Source organism: Pteropus vampyrus, unplaced genomic scaffold, assembly GCF_000151845.1.
Source record: "Pteropus vampyrus isolate Shadow unplaced genomic scaffold, Pvam_2.0 Scaffold297, whole genome shotgun sequence".
In the NCBI taxonomy this organism is placed as follows: Eukaryota; Metazoa; Chordata; class Mammalia; order Chiroptera; family Pteropodidae; genus Pteropus; species Pteropus vampyrus.
The window spans coordinates 2,054,737-2,071,535 of NW_011889078.1; the positions used below are offsets into that span (position 1 = coordinate 2,054,737).

General features: G+C 33.6%; 1 protein-coding gene and 1 pseudogene across 3 annotated transcripts in view; both read left to right on the forward strand.

The window, feature by feature from the left end:
• NUBPL (nucleotide binding protein like) overlaps positions 1-16,799 on the forward strand; it is a 288,220-nt gene that overhangs the window by 26,960 nt on the left and 244,461 nt on the right. For all 3 annotated transcript variants that reach the window (XM_023521149.1, XM_023521150.1, XM_011376409.2), the window contains one exon: positions 10,250-10,340. In XM_023521149.1, the coding sequence (XP_023376917.1) occupies positions 10,250-10,340 (91 nt within the window). The remainder of the gene's footprint in view (positions 1-10,249; positions 10,341-16,799) is intronic.
• LOC111730007 lies at positions 5,491-5,609 on the forward strand (annotated as a pseudogene).

Sequence of the window (16,799 nt, forward strand, 5' to 3'; positions counted from 1 at the left end):
TATAGCCACAAAAAAATAAGAAGCAAAATATAATAAATTGCTTCTTTTCTTGCTTAGTATCTATTGTAATTAATAGCTGATTTCCTTTTGGTCTAGCCAAGTATCTTCTAGGCTTGAGCATGAGTCTTTGTTTATTTTTTTAACTGCAGTTTTGGATGTATCTGTTCTGTGTAATCTATATAATTATATAACTTAAAAATGGCTAATATAACAAAAACCCTAAATCCCATTTCTGTGAAATATGTTATTTAATATTTAGTAGGAACTATTTTTCACAATGATGTTATATAAAACCTTAGACATTCTCGCACTTATAAAACAAAAAAAATTCCAGACGATATCAGATGAATATGTGCACATTAAGGATCATTTTGTTATTCTTAAAGTTTATGTATAGTTGCCTGGGTTAATAATTATAATGTTATTTTGGATGGTTGTTCTGTGTGGTAAATGACTACTCACTGAAACTAAATGCTTATTTTTCCTGTTTCAGTGCATAAACAGGTCTTGGTGGAAAAGAGAAAAGACACTAACATTGAATATTTACTTTGTGCTAGGAATTTGACTTAATTTGTCTCATTGGAAAGAGGCAGCATGCTATAGTGGTTACCTGTGGTGTCTGAAGGCATGTTGCCTGCTTTACTGTCCCAGTTTCTGCATTTACAGCTGCCTGACTGTAGGCAAATTACTTACCATTCAGTGCCTTGGTTTCTTCATTTACTATTATTATACAACTACCTCATGAGTTTGTTATAAGGATTAAATAAGCTAACATATGTAAAGTGTTTAGGAAGTGCTTGGCATATAGTACTATATTATTGTTAGCTCTTCTTTAAGTTTCACAAATTCACACTGCTGTATAATCTCAAAAATATCTTGTGAGATAGGTATCTTCTTAATCTTTGTTTCATAGGTAAGAAAACTGAGGTTCGGTGAGGTTAGTAACTTATCTACAATTGCCCATCTATTTAGTGATGTAAATCCTAGATGCTTTTTCATGCATTCTACAATGCATTTTATGTGTTAGTTATTTTAAAAAATCCTCAAAATGGTAATCACTTATATGATTCATATGGTACTAAGTAATATTGATTTTCATTTATCAAAAAAATTTTTTGCTGCTAGCCAATAGCATTAATAGATTAACTGTTTTATCCACTTTAAGTGTTAATATTTTGAAAAAAACTAGTATTGATCCTTACTTTAAAATATGGCATCAAAGGGTAACTGAGATATTTAAAAATATACCATTTAATGCAATAGCTATTTAATTGAAATTAATTACATAAATATAACATACCTGGGTTTAATAATGATATTTTTATAACATTATTTTGTCAATGATGATCATAATGGTACCTTTGTGGACTTTTCATAGTTTTTGAACTTTATTTTTAATTCGTCGTGTAGTTATATATATTTGAATACAGTACAATTGTTTATTTCACTCATGATCTGGATGCCCCCTGTGATTGAGTAGATTATCTAAACCTCAAGGTTCATACATTTTATAGAAAACAAAGTTATACTTGCTAACGGATAACCATTAATGTATAGTAATAGTATTAGTTGTGATATGTGTGTCTACCTTTATGGTATCTTTTATAAGAATAATTCAGTGTACTGAATAAGGAACTTAGCATCAAATATTAAAGTGAAAGATAAGGTAGTGGGTTTTTAAAAAAAATTAATTGTGTAATTGTGTAATAGAGAGGTAAAAGGTCCTAAAGCCTTCTATTAGGAATTTTTCCTTACTTGCTCTTCCTCTTCCTCCATAAGCACACAGACACATGCACCATCTTCACTCAGCATAATAAAATAAAAATACTGTTCTATGCGATAAGATTAAAGATAAAAAGCCCAAACTGCTTTTCCTTTCTTTTTTTCCTCTATGGTTTTAGGTAGAAAGCATTATGCACAACATGCTTTGAGATTTCCAATTAGAAGCTGTAGCAATTTTGTTTTGAATAGCTCTAAAGAAGCTGTTGTCTGGATGTTTCCTCCTCAGTGCTCTTTGGCCTACCTTTTAAATTTCTTTTGGTAAAGTGCAGCTTGCTGCCAGTAATTCATTCTCTCACATAGTTCATGGAAGTTGCTGAATTTGATCGTGATTTAGAAAGAGAACAGTTACCCTAACTTTACATTTAGTATATTCTTCCTTAGTTTCACTTCATGTATAACATATTGGTGGCAAAAGTATTGTACATTCTCTGAATTTTATGATCTGATTTTGTCCAATAAGAAGTTACCCAGATCTTTTTCAAAGAACAATCTTTCTTCTTTTCTTAATTATTCTTTCCCCCTCCTCCCTAACTTGGCTCTCAACAATTCATTTTTCCTCAGTTTTTTTCCTCAGTAAATTATTTCCCCCATCACATCTTCCTGAGGAATAAAAAGGGGCCCTTAATCCTCAGTGGGGCAATGTTGGAAGGGTCACTGAGAGGGAGAGAGCAGAGGGCATATGAGGCATGGGTTTCAAAACCAGCTGCTTGGCTCCTAAGATTTTGAGACTGAAGGGTGGATCAAGTACTTTGTTCACATCCTGATTCCTGTGATTGCTGTATTGCTTTTCTTTGGAAGAGCTGCTATCAGAATTGTAAATTCTCTTTCCTGCATTGCAGTTTAGTTAAGGACATTCTGAAGGAATTGGTGTTGGTTTTCAGTGCTTTTGCTGCAGTACTTTTTCTGGTTTGGGAAAGATTCTTGTTTATTAGGTTTCTAGGTCTGGCAAAAAGTGGCTGGTTGCTGTCACAAGTAAGATGACTATTTTTAGGGGTTAGTGTCTAGAATTTTCTGTATTACCATGGTGATAGAAGGCTTTCTAATTTTTCTCTGATTTTGAAGGCTTTACTTAATTACTGAGGGCATTAATACTTTTTTTCTTTAATTATACAGGCCAAGGACTTAAGATTTTTCTTAATCTTAGTTTTACCACTGATTTACTTTCCCTGTTTCTTACTAGATGAAAATGTGAGATTCAAGGGGATTGCTTCTTGTTAATGAAGATGTTGTTTATCCTGCTCTGGAAAGGAAAAAAAATAAACAAACCCGGAACAAAACTCCTATGCAGCCTTTTTTGTATTTGAAAACCTATTGAACCTAATCTTGCTAGTGAGCAGGTTTGAATATTGCCCTCTTTTTAATGAGCCATTTCATACCATGTTGTGGCTTTAGTTTTCAGAGATTTAGATAGTGTACTCTTATGTTTTGTTATACCAGCCTACCATAGCTACCATTATTTGCACTAGGTTTTCTTTATGAAGTCCCATTTTTCTGGAGTTGAGATGAATAGAAAAATGAAGATGACATTGGATGTTCTTGGGGAAAGGTGGTGGTTAGGAATAGACTAACCACCAGGGAAATTTACAAACCTTTCTTTAATACCAGAATATTTTTAACCTTGCATATATTATCTAATTTTGAATCATATAACTTAAAATGTTAGCACAGACGTATTAAGAGGGAATTTCATGAAGTCATACAATGGTAAAGCTTAAGAGAGACCTTAGGGATCATAGAGTAACCAGTCCTGATACTCTACAGAGGAATATCATCCATCCATTTATTCATTCAATACATATTTACTTAATGCTTATTGTTTTAGGTGCTCAGAGATATCCCTACCCTTATGGAGTTTACAGTAAATAGATAATAAACATCTTAATTTAGTAATTACATAATATGTTAGAAAGTGATAAAAGTAGTTTGGGATAAGGGAGAGAGGAAGTACTTGAGAGTGAGGGTGGGCTTGCAATTTAGAATAGGGTAGGCACACTGAAAATAAGACATTTGAGCAGAGACTTGAAGGATATGAGAGAGTAGTCTGTGTGACTACCTGAGGGAAGATTGTGTCAGGCAAAAGGAACAGCCAGTTCAAAGGTTAGTAGAGGGGAGCATGTCTAGCTTACTATCCAAAGAATAGTAAAAAGACCACTGTGGCTTTTGGAGTAAGAAGTGGACTGGAGTAACAGGTGCTGAAAATTAACAGAGTTAGGATGCAGGGGTGTGGGGAACTGGATAGATTATGTGGGGTCTGGTGAATTGTTGTAAGGACTTTTACATGAGTGAAATGAGGGAGAGGAGTGGCAATGAAGGATTTTTGAGCAAACATGATCTGACCTATGTATTCACTTAGTCATTCTGATTGCACTGTTGAGAAGAGATAACTGGGGTAAGGTTGCTAGATTTAGCAAATAAAAATATAGGACACCCACCTAGTTGAATTTGAATTTCGGATAAACGACGACTAATTTTTTTGTATGCATATGTCCCATGTAATGTGTGACTGACCACCCATATGGCAGAATGTTAACTACTTTTTTATAATTAAAAAAACCACAACTCTTCAATGTTACTATCAATCACTATAGATTATTGTTACCATGATTCTACTGGTCCCAAGGTTTGGGCCCTTAGAGCAAATTTTTATTTCTCTCTTTCCTGTCTTATCTATATTACTATCTTTTTACATTGTGGTCATCTTATGCCCTAGAATGTTACAAATGTAGTTCGGCTCCAGTCCATGACTGCCTATTGTTTTAGGTTCTAGGTACAGTCGTGAACAAAACATTCAAAAAACCTTACCCTAACAGAATTAACACTATAGTGGTGGAGACACAATAAACAAGGTAAATAAGTAAATATATAATATGTTGAATATTGGTATAGCTGTAAAGAAGAGAGAAAAAGCAGGAAGGGGAATAGGAAATATCCAGTATAATGATGTGGGAGTTACAATTTCAGATAGGATGGCCAGTGAAGACCTCGGTGCATGATGGTGTTTGAATCAAGACTTGAAGGAAGTGACGGAGAAAACCAGGGTACATGGAGGGACCGTTCTTGGCTGAAAGAACAGCAACTGCAAAAGTCCTGAGGCAGGCGCGTACCTGGGTGTTAAAGACACTGCAGGGCGCAGTGTGTCTGGAGTGGCATGGAAAGGGGAAACATCGCAGAGGATGAGGTGAGAGAGACGAAGGGGAGTGGCTTTTAGTGTTTGGGCTTTATGGTATGTTAGAGGTTTGGATCCTAGGCCTACCTGTGGCATTATCTCTGGGCCTGTTTCTTCATTACTGAAAAGTAGACAGAAGACTAAAATGATACTGTAGGTTTCTTTTGGCTCTAAAATAATCTTTAGTTTGAAATCTATTATTTTTTTCTTTTCTACCTTTTCAGCTCTTTTGCAAAGCAATTAGTTTATGATTTGGGATTCTTCTGTACTGTTCATGAGCTTATCTCTGTGCTCCATCCAACTGGGCTACTTTCCCTTATGTTGCTCTTGTTCCTCTTTCTTTCTTGACTGAACTTGAAGGTTTGGATAGTCCTTTGATAAAGAAGAGGAAATTTTTCTCATCACCTTGTCTAACTATTAGTTCTTCTGACAATCATATTCTTATTTAATCTTAGCTAATAGAATTAAGAAACATAATTTTATCTACTAAGAGATTGAAATTCTTTTGGATGACAGATTTGATTTAAAGCTAGAGAGAACGAGTCTACGGCCATGCCACCTTGAATGTGCCTGATCCTGTCTGATCTCGGAAGCTATGCAGGGTTGGGCCTGTTTAGTACTTGGATAGGAGACCACTTAGGAAGACCAGATGCTGTAGGCATTAAAAAAAAAAAAAAAAAAAAAAATCATCTAAGCAAAATAAACCAGACAGAAAAAGCTGAAAAATCACATGATATCACTTATATGTGGGATATAAACCTAAAAGCAACACATGAACAGGACAAACAAACAGAGACTCATAGACATGGACAATGGACTAGTGGTTACCAGAGGGTGGAGGGTAGGAGAGGAGGGGAGAGGTAGATCGGGTAAAGGAAGTCAAATATAGAGGGGTAGGGGGAAGGTGAAGTGGGTAAAGGGGATCAAATATATGGTAGCTGAAGGAAACGGAATTTTGGGTGGTAATCACACAATAGAATATATAGATGTCAAATTATAATGTATACCTGAAAATTATATAATTATATTAACCAATGTTACCCCAATAAACTTAATTTAAAAAAAGTATAAAAAAAGAATAATAATAATAAAATAATAAAGCTAGGGAGAAAGAGAAGAAAAACCAGGTTTGACTCAGCTAACAACAAATCCCAATTGCCAGTCCAAGATTAAATGGAGTATAATGTGCAGAGAATCATGAGATTCTTAATAGGATACTTCTAAGGAAAGGTCTTAGCTAGCTCTTAGTCCTAAATGAATGTTTACTTACAAATATTGGAGTGAGACTACTCTAAGATGTCATTTTGATGGGTTCAATGAGCAGATGACACGAAGCTTTACAATCTTCTTAAGTATAAATTCTGTTGGAAAAACAAAGTATTATCAAAACTTTTGGTGCCTTTAAAATCCGACACAAAAATAGGATTTGTAGGCTTTAAAATTGTAGCTTTCATATAGTAGTAATGAAACAGTATAATCACTCTGAATAATTCTGCCATCACTTATAGCTTTCATAGGGTACTATGAATTATAAAGGAACAAATCCAAAAATCTAAAGATCTATCTTATTTTATGTCACCTTGTAGACTTTGAGTACTGCAAGAGAGTAAGAAAAAAAAGAGAATATTAGGTACCAACGTATTAGGCTAAGTTTATGGTGACATTAAAGATGGCGATCATATTTTATAATAGTAAGTTTATAGTTATTTTTGCTAATAATCATTTTCTTTACCTGTTGTGTATTTGATGAGACTTTTGTAGTGATTATTCTTTTGAGCCTGGCTGAAAGAATTAAAGATAAAGAAATACCTAATTGGAGCTTTTTAAAAAAACTAAATATAATTATTTTAGGAATGAGGTGGAAAGGATTCATGAAGCTTCACCAGACACCCAGTTGTATATATATATTTACAGCCTCTACCTTGCTTATTTTGTTTTCCTACACTATAAAACTGTCTGTTTGAAAATTTAAATTGAAAGACTATACACTTAAAATAGGAGCCTATTTAAAATAATGGACTAAGTTATGAAAAACAAATGAAGTTTATTTGGTATCTTTTGAACATTATTGAAGCCTAGACTTGAAAATATGTAAGCTAATTTTTGTAGCTATGGTAATTTTACTGGTTCATTAGCTGTGCCAATTCAAAGTACAATATGCTTTAATTAGTGTAGGCTTTGCTGTTTCTATTTAATGGACACTGATTTTACTCCTGATAGATAAAATGTAAGCAAGACAGCTAACTTAGTTCCAGTAAAACAGCTTGAAAAGTGTAGTCTTTATTATTTTTAAAAACTAGCCAATTAAGAACGAGGAGGTAAATTTTTACTGAGATAGCTCCTCTGACACTGAGAGAAATGTCTGTGTCCTTCCTGCTCTTGGCTCTACCAGAATCACATTGTTGGGAGATTGAATAACTTGGTCATGAAAAAGCTTATTCTCTAAATTAGTGTCAGCAAGATATATAACCCTCTTGTTTTGGTAAATTTTTATTGGAACACAGCCATGCTCAGTCATTTATATACTGTCTGGTTGCTGTGGTGCTCTAATGATAGTTGAGTAATTGCAAATCAAGTGATCCACAAAGTGTATTTACTCTTATTTGGTCCTTTAGGGAAAAGTGTGCTGACTCTTCTATATCTAAGTCTTTTGTAGTCAGATCACGTTAAAGTTTTGGTGGAGTTTTTCGAGGTTAGTATTTTTGTGTTTAATTTCTCACCTGCTTTATTCTAAGAAAAATACTTTTTTAAAAAGGTCATTTTGAATTGTCAGTTTCCAGCTTTCTCATCCATAAGTAGATATACTACCACCTTGCAGGTTTGCTATGAGGGGTCAGTGAGAAATGTAAATAAAGTGCTTAACAGAGTACCTGACATCCAGAGAGAATTCAAGCAATGGGGAGATATAATAAGAGAAAGTCTAGGTGTTTATTTGGGTTATTTAGGATGGCATGTTTTTAGAGATGTTGATATGTCCACAGAGCTGGCTGTAGAGGCCTAGTTTATCCAGGTTCTTCATATAACATTTCTGATTAACTTCTCTCTATCCTTTTTTACTTCTTTCTTCTCTTTGTCCCTCTCTCTTTCTCTTTCCTCCCTGCCTCCCGATTTTCATACATTCCTATCTTCTTTTCTTTTTGACCTATGTAAGCATTGCTGCTCAATTTAAGTCAGTGGTAACTACTCTAGGGAGAGTCATGCAGAGAACCTAACACATAGAAGCATCTTCCTTATTTTTAGTTCCGTTCTCTAGGAAGCAGAGGAAGTCTAAAATCTTGTAACCTCCTTGCCCTCTTTATTCTTATGTGATAATGTATATTGTCAGCTGTCTAGGTATGTGTAAAATTTACTCCTACCACAGCAAATTTCAGGGTAGATCTTAAGTTTTGTCCTGAACCATGATGCCAAAGGTTCACTTTTAGAAAGGCATAGTTTTCTTCCAGAAAATAGGATAGATGATAGATTCTCCCTAACATTTTGAAGGAAACTTGATCTAGTGATGATAAATTTGAGCCTAGCAGTCTTATATTGCAAGCACCCACTTAGTTGTTGTCATTTTATGAAAACACAAACTTAAAAAGCTATTATTTTGCTTCACAGGTATTTTTAGAAGATCAGTTTGAAACCTGGAACTTAATCCTTTCTAGTTATTATAAAATCAGCATTAATATAAGAGAGCAAGAAAAAAGAATCTTAGAATATATATATATTTTTTGTTTTTATTGGCATTTGTTATTATTTTGTGGTAGTTTTTAGATTTTGTAGGTATCAGGAGAAAAGATATGGAAAAGAGGTGAAATTCTAGGATAATAGTTATAGCATTAGCAGACGCTTAGACAACAGTATTAACAATTACCCACATTTCTGAACGTTTTTGGCCCCCTCATTTGAAAAACTTTTTATCCATATTAAATTTAATTCTGTTTTAATTCTAGATTCTTTTGTTTGTGGTTTTGAAAGGAGTTAAATAGGGTCTGAATTTCTCATTGAATGCTTCTACCTTTTTAAAGCTAATACTTAAATTCATTAAACCTAAACTTTATATACTACCATTCTATTAATGGTAAAGAATCTTTCTGTTTTTCTCATTTATTTTATGATAAGCTGAGATTTTGTAGAGGCAGATATTAATCCCTAGTCTCTTAGTCTCTGTGACTAAGGTTAGTATTTAGTGTTTAATTTCTCACCTGCTTTATTCTAAAAAAGGGACATTAAGTGGTTTTCTTGGAAGTGCAATTTAAGTCAGTATAAAGTTAGGGACATAAATATTGAATGTACCTTATTTTGTGTATTTAGAAGCAACCAGATAGCAAGGTTTAAAAAGTTATTTTGTGTCTGGAAATAGATAACATGGAAGATGGGGATTGTTTAGTTTTCAAAAACTTTTTTTGAGAAGTTAAGAGTTTTATCTTGCCAGGATATACATATATAGAGAGGAGAGTCTTGGTGAAATATAACTCAAAGGCATATAGTTAGTATTAGCATGTTGTTTGCTTGTATATGAGAAAAACCAGTAACAGATTGATTTAATTTATCAAAGGAGGAAGAGGAGAGGAGAGAGGAAAAAAAGACATTTGGAAATAGCGAATTTTGTTTTCCTTTCTTTGGCTAAGTTGCTGATTAACTGGCAGCTAGTGAAGAGAACAATCAGGATATTCTGCCCTTGGGCAGCTGGGTGGGTGATCAAAAAACAAAACAAAACAAAACAAAACAGTTTTAGATGTTTATGAATTCTTCAGAAGACCTTGGTGTTTTAACTGTGACTTGCATGTTGGAGGTTGTCCCCATATTATGTCTGCCTCTATCCTTCTTAGCATTTCCATGCCAGATCTGCATCAGAATTTCTCACTTTGCCTTAATTATGGTCTTGTTTCCATGATTTTTTTTGTGTGTGTGTGTGTTCATTGGTGTTTTAGATGGCCTTTTCAAAAGTTAATGCTCCATTTTCCTAGAGTTTTGTTGGCTGTTGTAAATCATCATTTTAACATTGTGTGCATGTAATTTGTTAGTTCTCAGATCAAGAAAGTCTTAGCCTGTTTGAAACTGTATGGGAAATCTGAGCCACAATGTGTATGCATTGGATTTCTCTGAGCAGTTTTCCAGAAGAAATTGGTAAACCAACAAAAATTACTTACCTTAAGCAGTTTATGCTCTTTTACCTTATTGTTGCTTTGAAAGTTTAGGTTATGATTTTGGAATATTTTGCAAATGTCTTTTCTGTGGTCAGATTTACTGTTGCTATGTGCTTTATCTTTGATGAAGAATGGGAATAATCTTATGATAAATTCTGTTTTCTTACAGTCAAAGGCGATTGGTTTATTAGATGTGGATGTGTATGGCCCTTCAATTCCAAAGATGATGAATCTTAAAGGAAATCCAGAATTATCACAGAGTGAGTAAAGAAGAGATGAATACTATGATAAAAGTTACCCTGCAGGGTACTAAATAAAAGTCAGGCATTTTACCATGTACCATGTGTACTCTGGACACAGTGAAATGTTATAATTCTGAAATCAGGTATGGAGCCAGACTGCCTGGGCTTGAATTCCAGCTCTTTCACTGACTGTAGGTTTGAGTGAATTCTTTAACCTCTTTGTGCTTCAATCCCCTCACTCCCATATGTAAAATAGGGTTAACAATTGCTATGAAGAATTGCTCAATTACAAAATTGCTATAAGTGTATTGCATTTAACACAGTGCCTCGCATGTAGTAAGTGATCAAAAAGTTAGTTCATCACCATTGTCTCTTTATATTAAATGTGTAGATGTATGGGAGTATTTGATTGGAAAGTAAGTAATTTATTTGTTAGAAAAGATGGAAATTATTTTCCCTAATCAGATTTTTGTCATATTTGTCTTAAACTGTTTTTTAAAAAACCCCAGACATTACTTTCTTTCCCTAGCCTTCAGTGCCATCAATAGGACAAAGTAATTTTTTGAGTAAATCTTTAATATTTACTACTTTCATTGTTACATTTTCTCATAATGCTATCAAATATAAAGCTTTAAGAACAAAAAAATTCTATGATCAAAAAATGAAAAATTGGAACAACTGGTCACTTTTCTTGAAAAATTGTTTTAAGTGAAATTAGTTTATTGAAATTTATTTCTAATTATAATAAGAATATAAAATTGAATAATTTCTTTTTGTTTCTTATTGAGCTTTTTATTTTCCATGGATCTATAACAAAATGACTGTATTTACAAAGGGTGTTTATTAGATTATATGTATAACAGAAGTATTTTTTTGTTGTCGTTATAAAATTAGTTGTATACCTTGTCTGCTATTTAAGGTGCTTTTGTTTGTGGTTTAGTTGTTGGAGTCAATTACAGTGTTAATTCTGTATAACTGGATTCTTCTTAACAGTTTGAAGGAAACTTGAAGATCTAGTAATGATAAAATTGACCCTAGTGGTTTTTACTGCAGGCACTCAGTGGTTTTCTCGTTTCGTGAAAATATAAACTTAAAAGTTGTTATGCTACTTTCCTTGTTCTTTGTCCTTTTATTGGAATTCATATTTAGTTTGCAAATATGTGACATGAGCCAAGATGTCAAACTTTCACAAGAAGTAATGAATTTGCATACTTTAATGATAGACTCATTATGTCTGTTTCTCTATTGAAGTAATGTGAAAACTGGTGCATACAGCAAATGAGTGATGGCAAATGGAGCCCTTGGTGTCACTCTTTTCTTAAGTTAGTCTGTTTAGTCTATGCCAACAAAAATACTTGAACTTTAATTTGTTCTTGTTTTACTGAAGCTGTAATCTTAAAATTGATGTTTGCAAATTGGCTGCCATTAAATAAGCTTTCTGGTAAAGATGAGCTACTGGAAATCTTGGACAGCCTGAAAAGAATACATTGTGTATTGACAAGCCGTTCTTAAGCCCCACAAGAAGTAAACTAAGGCATCACTTAAATGAATGTGAATTCTTAAAAGCCCAATTTAGAGATTATTTTTTGAATCTTAGATAAACCTGCCACCATTATACTAATTGGCATCATTTTGATATTTATAATTTTATCATGTTCATTTATCCTATTGTACTCTCTATTACAAAAAACAAAATGGAACATGAAAGTATATATCTAATTAACAATAGAGAAAAACTGTGAAAGATTTGTTTTCAGCAGTTCAGATTTTGTGGGGATAGACCAGTGAGCTGAATCTCTCAGCTTTATAAATGTTCCTCTGTTCTTGGGCCTAGCTAGACAACCTTAGGGGCAATAGGACTTCAGGATTGTCCCTTTTCTTTTCATTATCTAAACACATATGATAATGTAGTTTTAGTCAGTTTGTTCATTTTAAAACTCCAAGTTAGGTTTTGCAGATTTTACACTTATTTGCATTCTCATATCTTTTTTTGGGGGGGAGGGGGGCGGTTATAGAAAAACCACACTTTTTTTTTTTTTAAAGTTGTATGGCATTTTAGCTTTGATTACCGAGAGAAATTTAATATTTGATTCTAGAGAAGTGAATTCAGTAACTGGAGAAAAATTTAAGTTTATAATAATTTTGGATTTCTTAAGCTAAGAATGTTTATCAGCTTAAAATGACAGTAGCGGCTTGAATGTTATTATGCAAAATTGTGGTAATGGGAAGTCTAACCAGTTTGTAGAAAGAGTATTATACAAAAACTTCAACAGGTTGACATTGTAATGAGTGCAAATGACTAATTGCTTTGGAAAACTAATGAAATTTAGAACAAAATCCATGTGCAGTTGGGGAAACTGTCTTCTAAGTATGAATATACCTTTTTTTTTTTAAAAAAAAAACAAATACCAGTTATTTTTGTCTTTTTTAACTTCCTCAGTAACATGATATTCAAATTTCATATTACAGTATAGCCAAATTGTAGCCCTAGAAATTATTGAGTAGAAAGGTTTTCAATTGAATTACAAGTGAATATTAAATGTTAATTGCACACAGAAATGTGTTGCTGCATTTCACTAACATAAATATTTTTTTTGTTATGTTCATGTTGAGGATTTTCACTGAGCTTTCCCAAATGACTCTTATTGGTAGAAATACCTGCTTTCGTTCATAGTTGTGAGGACAAATCACCTTCAGAATACTTGTGAATTTATTTCTACTTAGTTTTACAAAAGAATGCCTTTTAATGTACTAAGCAAATAAAATAGGAACATTTTAAGGCCTGTGGAGAGAGGTTACTAAAATCGAAACGTCAAGTAATTTTATTGAGGATGACATAGTGCTTATTAATGATTAAATGTAAGACTCAAAGAATAATTTTGGATTTGTAAAATCCAAAATTATAAATTATAAATGTACTTGTTCTGCCACAAATCATCTTAGCCAGGGGCTGCAGCAAGAAAAGTTATTAAAGGATGCCTTATTTAATCACAGGACAACCAAATGTATTTTAGTAGCTACTGCCTATTAATTGTCTTTCACAGGATGGCAGCAAATAGTGCTAACTAGATATATCTGTATATTTATCAAACAGGCCGTACCTCTTTGTGTTTATGATTAGCACCTGCCACAAGAAAAGATTGGTATTCTCCTATACCTCTTTTACTTTTTGAGTTATATTAGAGGGCTGTCCTTAAGATGTGTAGATTATTAGTACAGTACATTCGTAACATGCCCATATCTGTTAAGGCTATTTGTGCCTCACATTCCTCTCTTCCAGTCTAGTTCAGGTTAAAAACAAACAACTTTTTTTCTTCTTATTTCATAAACTTTTGGTCATTTTCAATGTTGTTCAAAATTATCAGCACATTTTCAGTATTTTCTCTCAGATGAAAATAAAAGAACTTACTATTGTTAGGTAGTTGTAGGAGGATTGGCTTGCAGTTTTATTTGTAAAACTCAATTTTTATTTATATGCCTTGCAAAATTTTTGCTTTGTAAAATAGACCCATATTGTTGGTTCCTAGTTACTTTAGTAAATTCACTGGGTACTTTAGAAACCTTTTAGGGGTACTTTAACAAAACATGCTGCTCTTTTTAATTTTAAGTTAACAGAAAGTAAAGCATTTTAAAAGGAGAGTAGTTTGTGAAAGCAGGATGTTAAATGAGTTTTGAAAATGGAAGATGTGGGGGGAACATTCATCTATGAATTGAGAACTCTATGGGAAAAGGCAAGAGGCCATAAATAATGTCACTATATATAAAGAAACATGAAAAGTTTTGATGGTCTAGAATTGGTGAGGATAACTAGAGAGAGAAGAAATTAGATATGCTATCCCCACCCCCTCAAAAAAGGCAACAAAATAAGCCATCTTTTTCACTTTCCTTCTGGACTAGTACTCTAGATTTGTGTATGTGGTATGCATCCATACAGGGAAATGGATGAAATGACATCTTGTTCATCAAGATTGTATAGATTTTTGTACACTCATGTTCATAGCAGCATTATTCACAGTAGCTAAAATGTGGAAGCTACCCAGTGTCCATCAATAGATGAATAGAAAAGGAAAATGTGGTATATGCATAAAATGTAATATTATTCAGCCTTGAAAAAGAAAATTCTGACATATCCTGCAACACGAATGAACCAAGAAAGAGGACATTATTCTAAGTGAAATAAGCCGGTCACAAAAAGAGTAATACTGTATGATTTCTCTTATGTGAGGCACTTAGAGTAGTCAGCCTCATGGAGACAGAAAGTAGAATGGTAGTTGCCAGGAACATGGTAGAATGGGGAGTTGTTTAATAGGTTTAGAGTTTCAATTTTAGGAGGTGAAAAGAGTTATGGACGGTGGCGATGGTTGGACATTCTGAATGTATTTAATTGAACTATACACTTAAAATGATTAAGATGGTAAGTTTTATGTTATATATATTTTACCACAATGAAAAAAGTTGAAAAAAAAAAAAAGAATATTGGATAAGTTTGCTCTGGCAACATTACCAGTACTGGACATAACAATACAGGGTTTCTTCAATAGTATCTATGGTATTGAACCAATGAATCAATCTGTTCTTTACAAGAGCAATGAATCATTGTGGAATAGGGAGAAAATAGAATAGTGGTGTTTTATTGGGAGACTTACTATGCTTGGCTGAGGGAACTTTACTAGCTGACAAGTTGTTATGAATTATAGCATAAAGTTATATTTTCATATCATGAAAAGTGATATAAGTTTAAAATAATGTTATCATTACCAATATTTCCATTTGTAAAATTATCAGTGTTACAAAGTTCTATATGATTGATCTGGTCCCTGTCTTCTATCTACTTCTACAGCCTCAATTCCAACAAGCTTGCCTTGTTACTCAGTGAACACCAGTTACAGTGGCCTCTGTTTCTCAAAAATGCCAAGCTCTGTGCTGTCTCAGGACCCTGACACATTTTATTCTCTCTGCCTGAAATGTCTTCTGCCTCTACTGTCTTCCACCCCTTCCCCACAACTAATTTCTACTCATCAGGTTTCAGTTTTAATGTTTCTTCTTCCACGATGCTTTTTCTGACTCCTCAGTCTCCTTATTGCAATTGCAAAGATAGAGTTTTTGAATTATCTGTTTAGTTTTTTTTTTTTAAGTCTTTCCTATTAAGACAATACAACATCCACAGAGCAGAGACTCTCTTACTTGGTTTGTTTCTCTAATGCTTGGTATGTAGTAGACGTGCAATAAATCTTAGTTGAATAAATGAATATGTTTCCTGCTAAGTGTTTTGTACATTAGCTGCATACTTTATTTTCTGCTTTGGGTATATGAGTAACTTAATTTGCAAACTATATGTGTATGTATATATTTATGAATATTAAAGACAGTTTTAAGATAATATCTTAACAGTTAATCTTTGAGATATATCTGAGTCGCTCTTATACTATTTTTTTTCCCATTTTTAAGAAAAAAAGAACCTATGTAGTTAGTAATTTCATTTTTGAGAATTATGTTATATAGATTGAAATGATTGCTATCTCAAATTGTTTCAGTACTGGGACTATGAACAACCTGGAAGAAGAGAAGGAACTAGTAACTCAGCATATACCATCATTCTTTCCTCCTACCATTCTCCTTGCCATGATAAAATAGTGCATGGACACTAATACAAAGATTTTGTTTGAGACTATTTGTTCTGGAAATTGTTATTTGGAATGAGTTAGGAGAAGTGATGAGTGAGGAAGCAGTGACAGTAAGATTTTGATTTTATTCTGCTATCTCTGAGGTCTTTTAGTTAAGGGAAAGAAAGCAGAAATAGCAGCTTGCAGTTTAATGGACTTTGGGATTTCCCTTGCAGTACACAAACCACATACTTCTTTTGAAGTGATGGAATGTCTTATGCTGGGTTCTCTGGAAAGTAGAGCCCTAAGCAGTACTAATTAATTTATTAGAGAGTGCAAAACTGGACTAAGGAAGGAGAAAAGGAGGGAGAGCCAATATGAAAATGTGCTTTCAAGGTGGTTCTTGCTAAATGTGACAGATTGCTTGACTTCCTGGGACTATATAAACTCCATCTCAGGACGGGTACCTGGGAGAATAGGGGAAGAATTTATCTAATTGACCAAAGGCTCACCTCAGGAGATACTAACTCACCTTCTCTGCTAAGTTCTATATGAGTGAGTCCCGGCAGAGTTCTATGGTGTCTGGTAGTGTCCATTCTTTGGGATCAACACGGAAGTCTTGGGGTAGGTAGTGAGAGGCACACAGTGTATATTCTGAAGTAAGGGATGGTCAGGTAGTTTCTCTGTGAGACCAAGTGGAGCTGGTTGCCACAATGGTGGCTGAAATGAGAGATACGTGAGGCTAAGAGGGTCTGGGGTGATGCACGTGGGGCTTCTGATACATGGGGATGGAGCTGAGTATCAAAGTCTAGAGTTGAAAATTTGGCTTCTTTATGATTGAGGTTTATAGGGGACATGTGATGCTGGTCAGTTT